The sequence below is a fragment of the Tinamus guttatus genome, unplaced genomic scaffold (assembly GCF_059628265.1).
Source record: "Tinamus guttatus ecotype Peru unplaced genomic scaffold, ASM5962826v1 Tinamus_guttatus_pri_ptg000027l, whole genome shotgun sequence".
Taxonomy (NCBI): Eukaryota; Metazoa; Chordata; class Aves; order Tinamiformes; family Tinamidae; genus Tinamus; species Tinamus guttatus.
In genome coordinates, this window is record NW_028288561.1 from 4,008,039 (window position 1) to 4,026,134 (window position 18,096).

General features: G+C 42.9%; 1 protein-coding gene across 3 annotated transcripts in view; it reads left to right on the forward strand.

The window, feature by feature from the left end:
• The window catches only part of SULF2 (sulfatase 2), a 55,567-nt gene extending 41,934 nt beyond the window's left edge, over nucleotides 1-13,633 (forward strand). For 2 of the 3 annotated variants that reach the window (XM_088528757.1, XM_010218442.2), the window contains 11 exons: nucleotides 413-620; nucleotides 6,610-6,862; nucleotides 7,617-7,713; nucleotides 8,899-8,993; nucleotides 9,382-9,441; nucleotides 9,671-9,840; nucleotides 10,380-10,522; nucleotides 11,229-11,352; nucleotides 11,859-11,889; nucleotides 12,177-12,233; nucleotides 13,325-13,633. In XM_088528757.1, the coding sequence (XP_088384883.1) occupies nucleotides 413-620; nucleotides 6,610-6,862; nucleotides 7,617-7,713; nucleotides 8,899-8,993; nucleotides 9,382-9,441; nucleotides 9,671-9,840; nucleotides 10,380-10,522; nucleotides 11,229-11,352; nucleotides 11,859-11,889; nucleotides 12,177-12,233; nucleotides 13,325-13,355 (1,269 nt within the window). In that variant the 3' untranslated portion in view covers nucleotides 13,356-13,633. Of the gene's footprint in view, nucleotides 1-412; nucleotides 621-6,609; nucleotides 6,863-7,616; nucleotides 7,714-8,898; nucleotides 8,994-9,381; nucleotides 9,442-9,670; nucleotides 9,841-10,379; nucleotides 10,523-11,228; nucleotides 11,353-11,858; nucleotides 11,890-12,176; nucleotides 12,248-13,324 lie in introns of all 3 variants that reach the window. The other variant, XM_088528749.1, reaches the window with a different exon arrangement.
• Nucleotides 13,634-18,096: the final 4,463 nt, after the last annotated feature.

Consider the following 18,096-nt stretch of genomic DNA (forward strand, 5'->3'; position numbering starts at 1 on the left):
CGATAGTGGCTCTGGGGCAGGAGGGTGTGATGGTGGCAATGGTGTGGTGGTGCCACAGATTCCTGGTGGCCAAACAGAGCTCTTTGTAAGCAGGGATCCTTCTCAGGCCTGCGGATGAGCGCTGAGCTTCCTTGGTTCATCCCACAAGTCTCTCTTCTGGGACCCCTCACCATGTTTTTAACAGTAATATTGATTTTATTAAGCAATTCCCACTGTTCTGCCTCCCAGAAACAAATGCAAGAGTGTTACAGAGAGCTCCTGTGCTGTCTGAGAACAGTCTAAGAACCGGGTTTTGCTTGTGGGCAATAGATAAGGTCCTGCCTACAGTAAGGAGGACTCGCTGCTAGGGCAGCTGGCCGTTAGGCAATAGAGGGTTGGAGGCAGAGTTTTATTGATCAAATGTTTCTTCCAGAAATGGCAGTGTGTGGAAGATGCCAGCGGGAAGCTCAAGCTGCACAAGTGCAAGGGAATGGCAAGCTTGGCAGCTGCAGGCAACAGCAAAGGCACCTCCAACCTTCTGCCCAAGTATTACAACAGGAACAGTGAAGACTGCAATTGTGAAGAGAACGAGTACAAGCTGAGCCATGTCGGACGGAGAAAGAAACTCTTCTCCAAGAAGAGTAAGTGAATCCCCTACATCTTCTGTTTCTGCCTTAGAAAACTGTTATGAGTTTGTTCTCAAACACCCATAATTGTCCTGGTATTCACGGACATGAAATCCTACATATGTCCCTGCAGACCAGATTATCTATTACCCATCTTCATATTTAGATGCCTATCTCATACTGGACAATCAGACTTGGAAATATCCTCATTTTGTAGGAAGAGAAATGTTTTTATAAAAAATATGGTCCTATAGTAATTACTTTTGAAACTAGGAATTGCCATACCCACGCTGAGATGTAAAGATGTGCTGCTTGCCATAGGCCATGAACAGTGCTGTATAGCAAGTACTCAAATTTTCAGTAGGTAGTGCAGTGCTTCAGGCTGCTACTGCAGTAATTTATTTTTAATAAGGATGCATGCACTTTGTTACAGAAGCTTTTTGCTTCTGACATCCTTTCCTCATGCTCAGTCAGCAGAGTCAAGGCTGACTTTTAACCAGAGATCACATCCAAAGGGGATGAGCCTGTTTGTGCTTTCCTTGGCACAGAGCAGGTGCTTTTTCAGAAAGCCCTTTCCACTGGCTCTGTTTTAAACCTTAGGCTAATATCTATATTTGAAGTACCTAGTCTAATTATAGATTAAAGAGGCAAATGGCAGCACAGAATTATTATTCACTTGCAATGTTTCTTTCGTCTCACTCCACAAATGCGGAGCCTTAATTATTTAGCAGATTAGTCTTTCTCTATAATGACCTGGCACAAGCTTCAAACAGAGAGTTTAAATTGATTTTCTCCCATTATATTTGCCTTGCAAGCTTATTAGTACCTACTAAGCTAATTTTTAGTTGAAAAAAAAATTATTGGTTCCAGGATGAAATTACTCAACTATACTTGCTGTTTACATATGTGGCACACCAGGTAATCTTTTAATCACACTAGAGGTTGCAGTTCAATTTTTTTTTTTTTTTTTTTTTTTTGTAAGTTACAGGAAAAAAGTTTAGTTATGGGGAGTCAAATAACAGGAGTAAATCGAAGACACTTAAATGTGAAGAGGAAAACAATTTAAGTGAGGGCAACATAATGCTATCTAATAATACTTAACACTTATTTAAGTACTTTCCATCTGTGATATGCTTCCTAAACATTAACTAATTTTCACAACATCCAGAGGAGGTGATTAAGTGTATAATTACCTTTCACTTGTGTGTGAAGGAGGTTGAGGCAAAGTGAAGGTTGCAGAGATACCATCAGCAGGATGGGAACATCCCTGCCCCAGGGTTCTGCTTGGAGGAGGCAGCGTTTGCACCGTGCCCTTCGGCTCCCTGTGCCTCCCTGAACCACGAGGCTCAAACCTGGGCAGCCCGAGAGAGGATCCGGGCAGTCGTGTTCCCATTGCTTGGGTCTTGGATGGGATAATTGGCCACAGATGCTTTGCTCTGCCCACGTCCAGGCTGTGCCGCGCAGGGACAGACGTTCCCTTAGACCTGTGGACACAGACTCGTGTGGTGTTGGCTACTCTTTCACATTCACTTATCTAATACACTGCATCCCAAAAGGACATGAACATGATGCAACACAAGCCAGTGGAGCATCCCAGGGATATTTTTTTAAACAACCTTCCTAGCAGTCTGGCTCACGGGACTGCAAATTGTCAAAGAGAAACTAGAGCCTTTCCTTGCAGCCCGTGTTCTGCAAACGCTAATAGGACGTGACTGCGATTTTGAGGTTGTGTGGGGGTGTTTTATGAGTGCTAGGATGGGAGATGAAGTGAGTTGCACAGCTCTGAGGGAGTCCTTGGGGTTCCCAGTGGATGCCTGGCGACCTGCAGCACCCCTGCGTTTTGTCAGGTTGAGCAATAAGTAAACAGAAAATTGAAGTTTCAAACTAGAATAGGTCCTATCTGCATTAATGCTTTGGGTCACAGCGATAGGGTGGTTTGGAAGGGAACCCTCTGGTCGTTCCCTTTCCCCATGTGCAGCAGGGATGTGTTTGCAGAGCAGTTTTGCTGCGTTTTAATCGACCGTCACTTGCAGGAAGCTCCTGTGGGAGCTGCGGCGCATCGGGGCGTTCCAGCCCCAACAGGACACAAGGACCAACGAGGCTTCCAGGGAGATTCAAACCACTCGAGCACAGGGGGGAGGCTTGGCCAAGGGGACCAGACCAAATACCGCCCTGCCAAAGGCCACATAAATTTTAGATAGAGGGGCCTGAGCACCAAATGTTGCGATGAACTAATTGCTCTCTAATGTAGACGTGACCCAGATGCCTGACCAGGTGCATTGGTGCATTTAGCAAGAGAGAATATTTTCTAAATTGAATAAATTCAGTAGCTTTTAGTGCTAGAAGCACAGAAACATTAACATTTGGTGTATATGCCTTTGGGTGTCAGCAACATTGCACAAATATCTGCATTTTTCAGTCCTCATCGGTGTGCTTTTGTTTTAATAAGAAAAAATGAAGCAAAAATTTGCAATAGGAGGAAAGTTTTAAAGCGACGGTGGGCTGCGTTGTGCTCTATTGTGTTTTTCTTGCTGTGAATTTAATCTTTTCCTACTGTGATAAGCAAGTGCGTGTGATTAAAGGAGTTACTTAGCTGCACGCAGAGAAAGGAGAGGCTGCCCAGGTCTGTGAACAAGGAACAGGAGTCTGTGAAAAGGGACTAGTGCATTTCTACCCTGATATTCATAGTTTTTCTTTTGAGATAGTCTCAATGTTGTAGCAAAATTCCCATGTTTGTGGTCCTAAAGACCTGACTTTACTTGTTATGCAAAATCCCTGAGTGTCTATTACTTTAAAAAGAATGAAGTAAAATATTTAGTGGCTGTTGTAGGAAACTGGATTTCAGCAGATTTCTTTTTCTCCTTGAAGTCTCTAAGGACACAGATTTTAAAATAAGATTTTTGAATCCCCTTTGTGCCTGATGCTTAAGAAAAATCACCTCTAACTCTCTCTCCGTATTTCTAGATGTTTGAGAGATCGTCCAAACTTTAATTTAAAAGTGCCTGATTTTCCTTTGGTGTTATTAAAAAAGTGCTACTTCTCTACTCAATTCCGAGTATCTCCTGTTGGTGTTCACAAGGCTGGTGGTGGGATTTTGCCGTGTGGCACATGTTTAACAGCAGATTCCTGCCTGCTGCCTTATCCTGTGCTCATTTTTGGTGCTGGTGAATGCATCGGATCCAGCCTGCAGCTGCACAGGACGGGTGGCAGCGGGGGAGCCCGGGAGCGCCGCGGTTCTGCTTTGGGGAAGCAGTTGCAGTTGGTCTCGGGCTTCTCAGTTTTCCCTAAGAGAACTATCATTTCTGAATGATCTCAGCGTTTAATCATGAATTTGGCAGCTGCAAAGTAAGTAATAAGGCTCGAGTGTTGAGGCTGGGATTAGGCTGGGCAAGTTTGTGTCAGATATGAAGTTTATGGTTTTATAATAAAGCATTATCTCACTTTAGTCAACTGAACGATAATTTCAGATACTGCAATTCATGCTCGCACTCTCCAGTGCTGAAACCTGAGTTACTGTTAAACCTGAGATACTGTTAAAAAATAGCTCTAAAAGCTCAGCCCGGCCTCTCTAGCCCGCTTCCTTTTCGGTGGTAGCGGGTCCCTCGAGTGACTTGAGAAGACAAAGCAGGATGACGGCAGCACCAAGAAGTGCTTGGCTTCTTTAAGCTTAAGTGGCTCCAGATTCCCCCTGCAGAGTCAATTTTGAGGATACAGCGTTTTAGCAGCACCCGCTCAAGACAGTTGCCTCCTGCAAGAGCAGACAAGGGAGTATCGGGGCCCACAGAACTCACCAAACTTGAGCAGTTTGAGATGGGCCTGGGTGTGTTGAGCCAAATGTTTGATCTGTTTATGTTTAATCTGCATCTGCTTTGTGTGGGGTTGTGTGTGCAGGCCAGCGACCTGCAGAGCAAAGCCTGGCCCTGAGGGAGAACCGAGGGACTAGTCTGGCAGTTCCGGCCTCGGTGCACACGGGTGCACGGCGCTCGCAGGTGAATATTGGGCTCTGAACAATTTTCGCTGCCAAGGCTGGTGTTTGGCACTGCCCACAGCTCTGTGGGGTAATGCGGTGCGAGGAGCCCGTCGTGAGCTGTCTTGCTCCAGCCCAATTTGTTCTTTAGCAGGTTGGATTAGGGTTTGGCTTCGAGGGAGAAGTGACTCCTGGGCTTTTGTGCTCCTGAGACCTGCGTGGCTGCAGCTCCCTGCAGCTCTTTGCTGAGCTGGGTTGGCATGAGAGAGCTGGAAGGGAGGGAAATTGCTGGTTGGCTGGGCTTGACAAGGTGAAATGAGGGAGCAATTAAAGAAATGGGACTTTACACTTTGAATATAATTAGCAGGGGGGTAGCTTTGGGGAATTTCCTCCTACCTGTGGAAGCCTTCAGCTTCCTTCTCATTTATTCAAACCTTTCCTGAATGGGTGCCTGAAATCAGCTCTTTGGTTTGGGTTTTGTTCTCCTTTTTGTGTCTTCCCCCTGCTCCAGCTGTGACTCTCCTGGTTGAACAGCAGCAGCAGCAGCTCTGGAGCCCCAGGCGGAGGCCGTGCGGCCCGGCTGGCCCGGCCCTGCTCCGCGCGGTGCTCGTGCTGCTGGCAGCAGCTCCCTGCTGTTCCGGGCGGGAAGAGACGTTCATTTCTCATCCCCAAATCATCCAAACAGCTTTGGAGCCTGTGACCATTTTGGAATTTGTAGAAAGCTCTTGGAGAAGGTGTCAGGATGTTGGTGCCAGCGGGGCGGATGCTTCTTCTGTCAATTTTGGCTGCATTCTATGTCCGTTTGCCCTTTTTTTTCTTTTTCCTCTGCTTATTTTGCCATGGAGGTTGTCCCATAGAGGAAGCTGGCAATATTACGGAGCATGGACTGGCTCAGTGATGGTGTTTTCTCATGTCCAGCCCCGTGCAGCACCATTTGCTGCTGCAGCTCTGTGTCGAGGACAGCGGAGCCCAGGGAGCTGCTGCTCTGTCCTGGGTGCCTCCAAACCACGCGTGGAGCAAGAGCCCGGAGCAGAGCGCGGCTCCGTGCTTGTGTTTGGTCCAGTTGGGCTTCCTTTCCCAAGGAACAGGACCATCTGTGTGAGGAATGACTCAGAGCAGTTGTTGACAATGAGTAGGAAATAGTGGCCCCAGGTGGATCCTATCCCACATTAGGGAAGTTCAGATACTGATTTAAACTCCATGGCTAAGTTCATCCTTGCAGGTCCAGAACAAGCAGAAAAGGAGCTCCGGGGATGTGTGCTGGGGCAGGGGACTCAGGCAAGCAGTGATGGCAGAGGGACCAGGCCTCAAGCGGCAGCGATAGCGCGGGCAGGCGCCTCACCTCAGCTCTGCACCGCAAACACAGAGGCCAAGTGAGGCCCTCGTAGCGCTGCCGGCGGTGCCTTGTCAAGGCCTCGCTGGCCAGTTTGTACCTCAGAAAAACACTGCGAAGAAAAGAAGTAGAATTGGGTGGAAGGGAAGCTTCAGGGTTAGCCCCTCTCCACAGAGTGAAGGCTCTTACCTTGAAGAAGGAGCGCGGAGCTGCACAAGGTGTCAGGCCCCGAAACACGTCCCGCTGATCCCGGCACTGAGCCTGGAAGGGTCCTCACACCCGTCCTGGAGCAGGTGATGGGGCTGTGGAGAGCGGGGCTGCAGCTGGACGGTGCCATCCCTCCTGCTGCTGCTGCTGCGGTTTTTGGGATCTTGCTGCCATCTGGTGACTCTGGAGGGAAGAGCAGAATTTTTTGGAAATTGCTGCTCACTCTTCAAGCGAAACTGCCTTCCTCTTCCTTCCCTCCCGCCATCCCTCTGCATTTGGATTGCATCGGCCCCCTCTCATGGTTTAAGGCACTACCCATCCTTGCAAAAGGCAGTAAGGCAGCAGCTCTGAGGGACAGCCTCACCAAACACCATTTCTCATCCAGTTAATTCCAAGTGTCACCGTATAGGCCATTTATTCCTAAGAACCACAAAGATGACCAAATCGTAACGCGCTGTTTCTCACCCTTTTCTCACGCTTTTCTCTTTCGCACACAGAGTACAAGCCGAGCTATGTGCGGAATCGCTCCATCCGCTCCGTGTCCGTGGAGCTGGACGGAGAGGTGTACAACTTCGGGCTGGAGGACGGTTTCCAGCCGGCCGTGCCGAGGAACATCACCAAAAGGCACAAGGTGCAGAGGGCCATTGCTGCTATTGCCCGTGACGAGGAGGAGCGAGACGTGGGCGAATACAGCGGCACTGGGAGCATCACGGAGTACACGGCCCCCAACCTGATAAAAGTGACGCACAGGTGGGTACGCGAGGTCAAGGCCTGTGATGTCTTTCTTTTTTAAGACATTAATTATTATATATAAATAAATGAATGGTGAAAAACACTCAGGTTGCATTTAAGCAAGTGCTCAGAATTGACTACACATTTCTTGCCCCTTAATGAACTTCTAAGTTTATCATGTAAGCCAATATTTTGAAGGAATCTTAAAACTTGCACTAGGAGTTAGTAAAACACAATAACTTAATGTTTTCAAAGGGCATTTAGCCTTGCGAGTCGGGGGGACGTTATTCCTTTTATAGAAAACTGCAAGATTTGCCTATTTTTCTTTGTGATATCCTAATTCATATTATAAAGAAGCATTTTCTTCTTGCTACTCCCCACATCACTTAATTACGCATAGCGAAATTGCTTCTGAGCACCACTCTCAGTGCCTGCTAGTTAGTACAGCTTATTTGTGTAGGCAGCTTAACGAATAAGCAGGAACTCTGTGCAGAACAAGTTACATATAGGAATGAAACAGTCAACAGGGTCTCCTTGACTGGGATAAGGAGATTCTCCCCCTCATTTTTCTCCTGGAAAAATTTCCATGGCTATTCAAAACCAACTGTCTTTCCTGGCTCTGAGGATGCTCTCCTAAGTCTCTTGAATATGCGATCCTTTTCTGAATTCTGCCTGTCATTTCCATGTGTCCTCAAATTGTGTTACTCAAACCAGCTGTTTGCATTGGTGGGATTTGTGTGCAGTAATAAATGCATTTTTTTCCTGTTGCCAGGTGCTATATCCTGGAGAACGATACTGTTCAGTGTGATACAGATCTGTACAGGTCACTGCAAGCTTGGAAGGACCATAAACTTCATATTGACCACGAGGTCAGTGGTGTTACCAGTCACGTATTTGCAGTGTGTGCTTTTAGCATGGGTTTCCGTGGGCTGACAGGATCATGCTGACTGTTTCTGCAGGGGTCTGTCTGCCTCTGGGGATCTCTAAACCTCACTGGAGCATTTTGAACCTGCTGTCTGGTTTCAGAGTAGAGATTTCATACAGACAGGGTCCTCTCTTGCTCTCCTGGTGAATGCATCACATGAATTCACAACATAGTTATGTGTGAGAACCTGCTGGCCTTCACAGTACGGCTTGGCAAGTAACAAGGCAGGGATTGAAAAAAAGATATTAGCTCTGCTAGCATTTCAAAAGGGGCAAATCAAACGTCCTCAATATCATGGTGCTGTTCCAGTCTTTCATACTTCAGAAGATGTAGGCTACGTGGAGCACCCAAGAGAAGGAGCCCTGCATGTGTCCTTATGGGCTCCTGATTCGGGCTCTGAGGGTTGGAGTGTTTTTCTCGAAGTCTTCTCTAGTTGTCAGTCAGGTTTGTCCATTAGTTCTACAGTCACTGGTAGCAGCAGTAGCTGCTTTGTTCAGTCTGGGTGACTTTGCTTTTTCAGCTGTGGAAAGAGCCCAGGTGGAAGCCTGGATGCACCCGCGTGTGGGTGACCTGGGCTGCCCACGAGCTGGACTGAACCAGGTGTTTCATCGACTCATGAACTAGGGGTTAAAAATAAACAGTGGGTGGCACAATTAAATGAGTGGCTAATCCAGCTCCTGTGTGGCCCAATGCTGCTAAAGACCATCGTGTGGAATGATGGAAACGTGCCACTTCAGAAGAGGGACTTGGGACCCTCTCTAGTTGCTTTTCAGATCTGTGACAGGCTGAACTTTAAGGGCTTTGGTTTGTTTTGGGTAACCTTTCTGCCTTTGCAATTGTCCTGAATTGTGCAAGAAGGAAAATCTGTGGAACTGTAGCATCTGTCTAGCTAAAGCTGTATGTCCTCCTCTCCCTCTCCAAAAAAAGCCCATATTTTCTCCTGTCTGTAATTTCCTCTAGAGATTTCCTTTGTTTCCCGAAAATGCTTGCTAGTGGTGAGCGTTGTGGAAGGTGCTGAAAAGAAGAATTTGATAGCAGTAGAAGGGGCTGGAGAGAGGTAGAACAAGGCTAAATCATGCTCTGATATTTTTTTTTAATCCCTCTAATGAGTATCTTTACCTTTGTTCAGATTGAGACTTTGCAAAATAAAATCAAAAACCTGAGAGAGGTGAGGGGGCATCTGAAGAAGAAGAGGCCTGAAGAATGCGACTGCAACAAGATCAGGTATCTCCGGAGGGCTCGTGCGGAGCCGTCGCGGGAGCCGCTCCGTGTCTGCGCGGGTCGGAAGCGGTTCCCGTCACTGCCAGGCGGGAGAGCAGCCGGGGGGTTTCCATGAGCTGCCGCCGGCCGGGATTGCTGCACTGCTCTGCGGGAGCCGCGATCCAGCCGGGCACCCGTTGAACTGCCCGTGCCAGGGGCTGCCGGCGCTTCCCCAGGGACAAAATACCCACGTGCTGCCATGTTTAATAGTCGTGTGTAAAGTATATGGGCTAATAGGGTGATGGGGTAAGAGATCAAATCCAAGCCCAATGCAGTGTGGTAATATGGGATGAACAACTGTCCTTCTGTTGGTCATTTAACAGTGTTTTTTTTTTTTTTTTTTTTTTTCCAGTTACCATTCCAAACATAAAAGCAAACTGAGACATAGAGGATCCCATCTTCATCCTTTCAAGTAAGTCATGCTCCCTTGAAAGAGGAAATGCAAAGATATAAATATTTGGTCTATGAACACAAGCTACAATCTAAGTATCTCTAGAGCCATTTGGAAGAGAGGCCACTAATTTAAAAATTCCAAATACTTTTTTCCCCTAAAATCTGCTTATTTTATTAGCAATGTATTATTTTTTAGGGATGCACAAGTATAAGACAGTCTGCCTGACCCTAGTGTTTCCTGTGTGCAGGAAAGCCCTCCAGGAGAAAGACAGGCTGTGGCTGCTTAGAGAACAGAGGCGGAAGAAGAAACTGCGCAAACTGCTGAAGAGGCTCAAGAACAACGACACGTGCAGCATGCCCGGCCTCACCTGCTTCACCCACGACAACCAGCACTGGCAAACTGCCCCGCTGTGGACACGTAAGGCTGCCCTAAACTAAGTAATAGGTGGGTGCCAGGTCCCGGCTCCGCTGGATTCTGCGGTGGTAGCAGTAACAGTAGCAGTAGGTGCCGAGGCCAAGCCCCACAATTTCCTCATCCTCAGTAAACCGTGTTTCAGCGCTGGCACTGTGGTTTTGTGCTATAAAGGCAGGGGCAGTTAAACAAAACCAGGCTGCCACTCAAAGCCAGCAGATAACAGACAGTTTTTAACTGAGGAACAGCAAATGCTCTTCTTTGCCCCGTCCTATATTGGTTCTTAGGGGTATTCTGTGACTTACACCTGCAGTTTCCCAGGTGGGAAATAAACAGAGGGAAAAGCACCTCATCCAGTCGGGATCTAGTGAGTTGTGTGTCCTGTGCCACAAGTAGAGGTAGACGAGACCTGCGTGCCAGAAGGCAGCCCCTGCTTGGGAGGAAGACAGTAACTGTCTGGGAATAATATGATTTTCTACGTGCCCATGTCTAACACGACCAGCATGTATCTTATGCCTTTGTGACATCTAAACTTTCATTTGCAGTGGGCCCTTTCTGTGCCTGTACCAGTGCCAACAACAACACATACTGGTGTCTGAGGACCATCAACGAGACCCACAACTTCCTGTTCTGCGAATTTGCTACGGGGTTTTTGGAGTATTTTGATCTCAATACTGATCCATACCAGGTACGTGATCATAAAACAAACAGCTCTGGACATAACAAAGTGTAACACTAACATGTTTCTGCAATAAGAATTGATACTGTTTTTGAGTTGCTAAATACGCATTTGCTAGGAGTTGTTGTAGTGCAAAACATAACTATTGACCTAATGTGGATGCACTGAGTGATCCCAGTTCAAGAAAGATAATCTCAACAACAACAACAACAAAAAAAAAAAAGGAAAAAAAAAATCATGAGTAGGTCAAACCCAGACGTTTTATATGTTGCAGCACTTCTGCATTCTTCAGTCACAGGGGACAGTTAGTGGCTGTCACTGACAGTGCTGTTCCTATAGCAGTTTCCTAAACCTTTACCCCAGACATATAAACCTAATACTGTACCCATTTACCGAGCTCTGAAAACAGCTTTTCTGTGTTGCCTATTTCTGGTTTTGGAGTCTGATAAAATCCTGAGGGTCCTGGCTGCCCACTGAGATGAGGCTTAAGATTATCAACTCTAATTAATTTGTAAGTAGCGTAGCACATCAGCGTTGTTTATTGGTGTTACAGTGAAACAGCACAGTATTGCTGCAAGATGTACATAAGCATTAATCATTTAATGTAAATTCTGGTGGCTTTTTTGGTGGAAATAAACCACACATGGATTCTACATATGTAAGATCCCGAACCATGTAACAATGTTCTCTAACAAGAACTGCTCTTTATTGCCAGCTAATTAACGCAGTGAATACGCTAGATCGAGATGTTCTCAATCAACTGCACGTCCAGCTCATGGAACTGAGAAGCTGCAAAGGATACAAACAGTGCAACCCACGAACGAGGAACATGGAGCTGGGTAAGTGCCTTTCCCACTACGCTCCAAAACTCCCTCAAAAGAAGGGGGGCTCTTGCTTGTCAAGAAGGAATTTGTAGCAGTTCTTTATCAGTGTCCTGCTGAGGCTGATGGCTCCACGTTCAGGGTTTGGGTTTGTTACATGTGTGTTAAACATCGATTTCTGGAAACATTAGCCAAGCAGCAGCCTGAAGTGTAAGACCATGGTGTGGTGGGGCAGGAGGATATTAGAGAGGAACAAATCTGATTGAAGGGTGAAAAAATACAGTAACACAGAATACAAGTCATAGAATCATGGCATAATTCAAGCTCACAGGGGCCTCTTATACCAAATTGCAATGTATTTTACTTAGATAAGGAATTAAGTAAAAAATACATGTTCACTAGAACTGTTATGCGAACGTTTATCATGGCAATACAAGTTAGCTCTTTGTATTAAAAATTGCACTTTACCTGATACCTTATTCTCCAGGCAACGCTTGTAACATTGTTAATTTTTCCTTACCTAGGGCTTAAAGATGGAAGCTATGAGCAATACAGGTATTCATCTTTTTTTAAAAAAGTTAACTCATAAATAACACTTTAATGCTAAAGAGTTAGGAATGTGGGGTTGGGAACCAAGCGGACAGGAACTGCATTTGCAAGATCTTTGCATGCTGATTACTTGGGAACGCTGTAGGTATTCCTGTTTCACTGTTACAGCATGTTCTAGTCGTCTTAGTTGAAATTTAGACTAAATTCTTCTTCTTTCCCTTATTTCAGACTGTAGTGCTTGGGGTTTTCTTGGTGATGGTTAACTTTTTCTCCTTTTGCTGCTTGAAAATTAGGCAGTTTCAGCGTCGAAAATGGCCAGATGTGAAGAGACCATCATCTTCCAAGTCACTGTGAGTTGGAGGCAGTTTATGAAAAGCATTAGTTTTTAACTTACCTTTTTCTCCCTAGCATCTTTTTTTTTTTTTTTTCTTGCATGCAGCACATTTTTAACATTATTACCTGAGGTAAAATGAGGTAGTGTCATCTGTATGACCTGCTAGTGCTGTGCAAAGCCTCTTCGTGCACATCCCTGCAACCTGGGGCAACTTGGAACTGAAGCAAGGGTGAACTCTCACTTGAAGAAACCAGTTATGCTTAACTGCCCTTAAAATTTGGAGATGGTAATGTCTAAATTTAAACTTGCAGGATCTCTCTAGCTGTCACACCAGCTAAAAGCGGTAAACCGTGGTGTCATTTTCCTGGGGCAGAGTAGTGTGTGTTTGCTTGCTGTTTGTGCCACCACAGCCTCCTCATATGTTGTGAGCAAAGGAAACAGCCAGAACATAAAGGCTTTGTACAGAAACACACAGATCTGTTTATTTTGAGTGATTTTTATCATTATACTAAACCCCATATTTGCTTATGTTTATTTTACTGCCCTTGAAAACCTGCAAGACATTCTAACTTAGTGTACTGCTTGTCAGTTCTGAACTTTTCAGAGCCCAAAGGTAAGATAAAAATGTAAAGCTGCCAGGACAATTAAAACAGTTCATGGGCTGCTCTGACTTGCCAATTACCCTGTTTCTGAATCTTTTCTTTTTCAAAGACACATTTTCAAATTCTGTAGTGAAAAAAATATGCACAAGCACCTTCATAGGTACAGTCTGGTATTCTCAGTTCCTCCAAAAGGAATTGCTAATTTAGTTGTAGTATTTATTTCTAGTTGAAATGATACCTATATCATTTACATACCTAGATCATATATAAATGACAGAGCTCAAATGGAGTTACAATTAATAAGGTACACATTTTGCACAGGTTAAAGTTCCAAACAAACAGAGTTGGTTCTGTGATACATATACAGTATTTCTGAAACATTGTGGACCACTTGTAGTGTTTTTTTGTTTTGTTTTGTTTTTTTCCTGCATGGAGCTCTAAGTATATGTACAGTTACTTCCTACTAGCATGTTATGCACTAAATCCTCTTTGTTTTATTTTAAAGAGGACAACTGTGGGAAGGATGGGAGGGTTAATCTCCCCAGCTGCTGGAGAGAGGATATCAGTGAGGATATGAACTGGCCAGAACTTGAATCCATGTACAGACTAAACAAAAACACGTATGAATTCAGAAAGAATTATAATGCTAGCCTGGAGGACTGGATGAACTTTTGAAGCTCAAATAGATAGAGTGTTTGCACTGTTCAGTGAATTAAATAGATGCCGTGAAATTTTGGGAACTGCTGTCAGGAATACAAGTCTCTGAAATCCACTATTATACCTGCTTTTTGCTTTGGATTATACCTCACCTGCTTCACAAGGCATTTACAAAAGAAGTCACCACTAACAAACACTAGTCCAGGAGTTGACAGAAGAGGAAATGCAGCTGCATCCCAAAGAAAGAGGACTGCCATCCCGGCGGGCACAGCCAAGAACAGCGACACGGCCGCGGGAGGAAACTCCAAGTGCTTTTTGGCTCTGCTCTACTTCAAACGCCGTGAGGAAAACTTCAAAGCCAAGGCTAAGTGCAAAGCAAGATTCAGAAACCATGGACACTTCTGCCCTAACTGGAGCGTAGGTAATGGTGGAAAGGAACTCTTAAGAGAGCAGCACTGAATACTTTCAACATTTCTCCAATTTCCTCTGAGGATACGTTTTAGTTCAATGTCTATTTGTCCGTCCTATTGACACCTCTAGGAACTCTAGAGAAAATCTTGACTAACAGGAACCCAGATTTTGGGGGGAGGGTTCTGTACATACTGATCGATATACTGTTGGGAAATAAACTCTTTCACGTTGTGAAGAATTTTGTTAATAAAAAGTGTGGAATGTCCACATACTATTTCTCAAAATGTTACTTAATGTCACATAGACCATCTCAGAATTCATCCTTTTTTTTTTTTTTTTTTTTTTTTACGGAAAAGTTTCAGTAAATGTATGTCTTAAATTTTAATGAAATCAGATTTGTATCAAGTCTTTTAATGTGGCAGTATTATATTGTATGTTCAAAACCAAAACAATTCCTTTGAGAAAACAATATTTGCTTAGTAGTTTAACTTTTATATTTACTTTTAAAAGAAAGACAGAGCTCCAACCAGTTCAATACTCTTGTGGCCAATAAAATATTATAGTATAGTTCAGTCTACAGAAAAGTAGATCTTCCTAATAAGAGTTATTGTTTTAGATAAAGACCATTCTCCACAAGCAGCACAGCATGCAGAGTCTACTTGAGTGTTTTCCATAAAGAGAAGGTTATTGAACACACTGTAGCACAGGCACTAACACTGAGATCTTTGTATTTATTATTTTTCCCATGTTATTAGGTCACCTGTTTGAGGTCCGTGCAAGAGGGAATTCACATGTCAAGTTACTATTTTTCCTTTCAGTAGCCTGCAACCTTAGATATGATCTTCTCTATGTGGCTTGGGAGATGTACCTACGTTTTCTGAAGTGAGTATTTAAAATAGAAAAGACTCAACCAACCGTGGCCTTGCCTCTTAACACCAAGAGATACATTTTCTTCAAAATATGAACTTAATTTGAACTTCTAAAAACAGTATAAAAATACATAAAGGAAATTATTTTTATATTTTCCATTCTGCTTTTGCACATTAGAAACTCAAGTTGAATTACTTAACTGGGCATAGAGCTGTCCGATACCACATACCTATACATGAAAAATATAGCTGAATGTATGAACTGAGGAAAAAAAAAAACCTCTCAAAAAGTGGCAACTGGGTTCTTTTATTGTATGTGTTACAGTAAAACTAGGTTTGAGCTTGTATTTGTATCACACATAAATGCGTCAAATATACTTTCCAAAATTTTCCTGACAGTTATTTTTTTAATCACAGAAATAATATCTGACTGTGTTTCCGAATCTAACCATAGCTTCTGTTTATAACCTGTTACAGATTTAGTGGATGATCAGCAAAGAAATATCTGCTAGATGATGACAGCCTGGGTCAATATGAAGTAAAAAAATAAGTTATTCATATAGAAAACATACTTTTAGAAACACATTTTTAATGCTTTACAGAGAAAAGTATTAGCTGTCTACCACTACTTATCAGCATGCAGAAAGAATACCAGATTAGAGGTGTTTTGGTTTGGTTTGGTTTGGTTTTTTTTGACTTACCTTTCTCTATGTTCAGTCTAACGATTTTGCCAAGGGGAGGTGTGAATATTTGAATCCTGCAAGGCCACCACTGCTGCTCCTGTTGCACGACGACAAGTTCCTGTGCTCCTTGGTATGCAGGCCAAACACTGAGCTGCTGGGCTATTATGTTATACAGGGAGAAACTTATTTTCTGAAAGGTAGATGGTTATCAAGTGAAGATGGAAAAGCAACCACTCTTGCTGTTTAAGGTTGAAAAAAAAAGCCTATTAATTTGTTGTACACACAAATTTAGTTGTTAAATGTCTCACAGGCAGAAGGTTCAAGCCATTAAAACTTCCAGCTTTTACAGCCTGTCATAACTACAGCATTCTTTGTAATACAGGATTTTCTCCCAGCTTTCGAGATACTATTATCAGTATTAAAATACTAGATAGCTATTACACTATGTCACCAACTTCTGATTTTAAATAGAAACCTTTATTTACATTATTATTAACATCCAAACACAAAAATCAGAAGAGCAGTAATACCTTACAACCAGCTCTTAGAAAATCAGTCCCCATGGTTTTCTGTTTTGCAAAATAAAGATACAGATATTCCAAGCAAAATTTAATGTAAACTATGCTTAAATGCAGTTCTCAATACTGTATGCCTTCTCCTGAGATTTTTTTTTAAATATTGCTCTCAGAATTACATGATTTCATACTTGCTGTAGCATCTATCACCTGGTAGCCTGCACATAAAACTCTAAAATAAAATGTGTGCTAACTGGTAAAACATTCAAATAGTTTTGAATGAAACTATTATAACTGAAAAAATGTTCCCGATTGCCTAACTTTAAAAGCATAATTTTAGAACAAACATGGATAAAAACATTACATGTGGTTTTTTTTTTTTATAAAAAGATGTTTTCTGCCATAAAAAGAATAACAAAGATGTGTAGCAAAATCATGTTCTGTATGCAACCGTGATCAGAGGTGGTTGTAGTAACTAACTGGTCTTTGCTGAGAAACCCTGGAGCTGTTTTTTGTTGTTGTTTTTTTTCCTTTTTTTCTTTTTTAAAGAAACATTCAGAAAACTGTTGCTGTAGAATCAAAACAGAGTTTGTGGAGATACTAAATGCCAACAAATTTCAAGTAAAGTTTTATTTACTGCAATAGATAATCTTTTCAAACTAGATATAATAGAATCAGTGTTGCCAAGGAAAAATTCATCAATGCACTTTAAAAAGGCCTTTTGCTCCCCCTTAATCAAGTTTAAACTAAATTCTTTGGATTCAGCAAAAAAGTAGGTATTGGCAAGCTCAAACGTTCTAACCAGGGATGAGGCAGTGATGCTCCACTAGGACAGCAGCCAGCTGTACACAGATGTGTAAATAGAATCACTCCTGGAAAAAGGTTATAAGGGCACAATGGATAAGGTAGTATATAGGCAAAGAGGAAAGCACCTAAGGAAAGCAATCAGGATTTGCAGCTACCATCAACATAATGAACAGCTACAAACTAGATTGGTTGATTTAATGTAAAAAAACAAGGTATTGCTGCCTTTCAGCTTACTTGAGTAGACAGCACTCAACTACTAGGTGTGTTCTAAGACATAGAAAGGAGACGGAAGTTCCTTCTAAAAGTTCTGCATTTAAAAAAGTACACAGGCGTAGGACTGAAGGTCTCAAATAAATACTATCACCTAACCTATATACTCAGTATTAATTGCAAAGATGAGGTTGCATAAGGTAGATTGACTGAATCTATATTCCCTTTGGAACAAAATGGAAGATCATTGAATATGCTGAAAAGTGACGCCACCTCCTGCTTACAGTACTGGAAAAAGCAATAAAGAACAGAGGGTTTCTTTCTTTACTCAGTTGGGAGAGGTCAGTTTTTCATTACCCAGTGAAAAAGCAAACTAGAGCATTGCCCATCAGCACCATTTCTGGTCACCCCTCACAGAAGCACAACTTGCTGCAACTGCCTGAAACTGGAAAAAACTGCCATAGGATCTTCATTCAGGGAACCAAAACAGAGAAATAAAACATCTATCAGCAAGCAGTATGACTAATTTTGTAACCAAACTTAAATACTGATATGAGAGAAACCTGCTTAGAAAATACATTCATTACTTTAAGAACAATCCAATGAGGTGCAGACATTTGGTTGAAGTGTGACGTGATAACCTACATGATTTCTGCATGTCCTGTAACAACGAACACTTTGCAACAGACAGACCTCTTCTGCAGAACATTCAGAGTTCATTAACATTGACCAAAAAAGACATAATCCAGACGCATCAACTGGAAAGGCAACATATAGGCTATGACTGTCTTGACACGTCATAACATTTTACAATGCAGAGTCTTTTTGTAAAATTGCCTTATGTAAAAAGAAATGTAACAAAGTGCTCACAGGTGGAGAAAGCATTTAACAACTGGTCTTTTATAGTATGCTAAAGATGTAAAAATAAATGATGTGTCAAAGACCAAAGAAGAGGGAAAGATGTGGGCCAAAGTCACCCAGATTCAAAGACATTAAATTTAATTAAAAAAAAAAACTATTTAGACCTCAACTACACTTAGTTTACAGAAATCAACTTTGTTAAATATTTAGCTTCACAAACTCTGCAAAAATGAGTTAGTGATCTACAAAAGTCATAATATATAA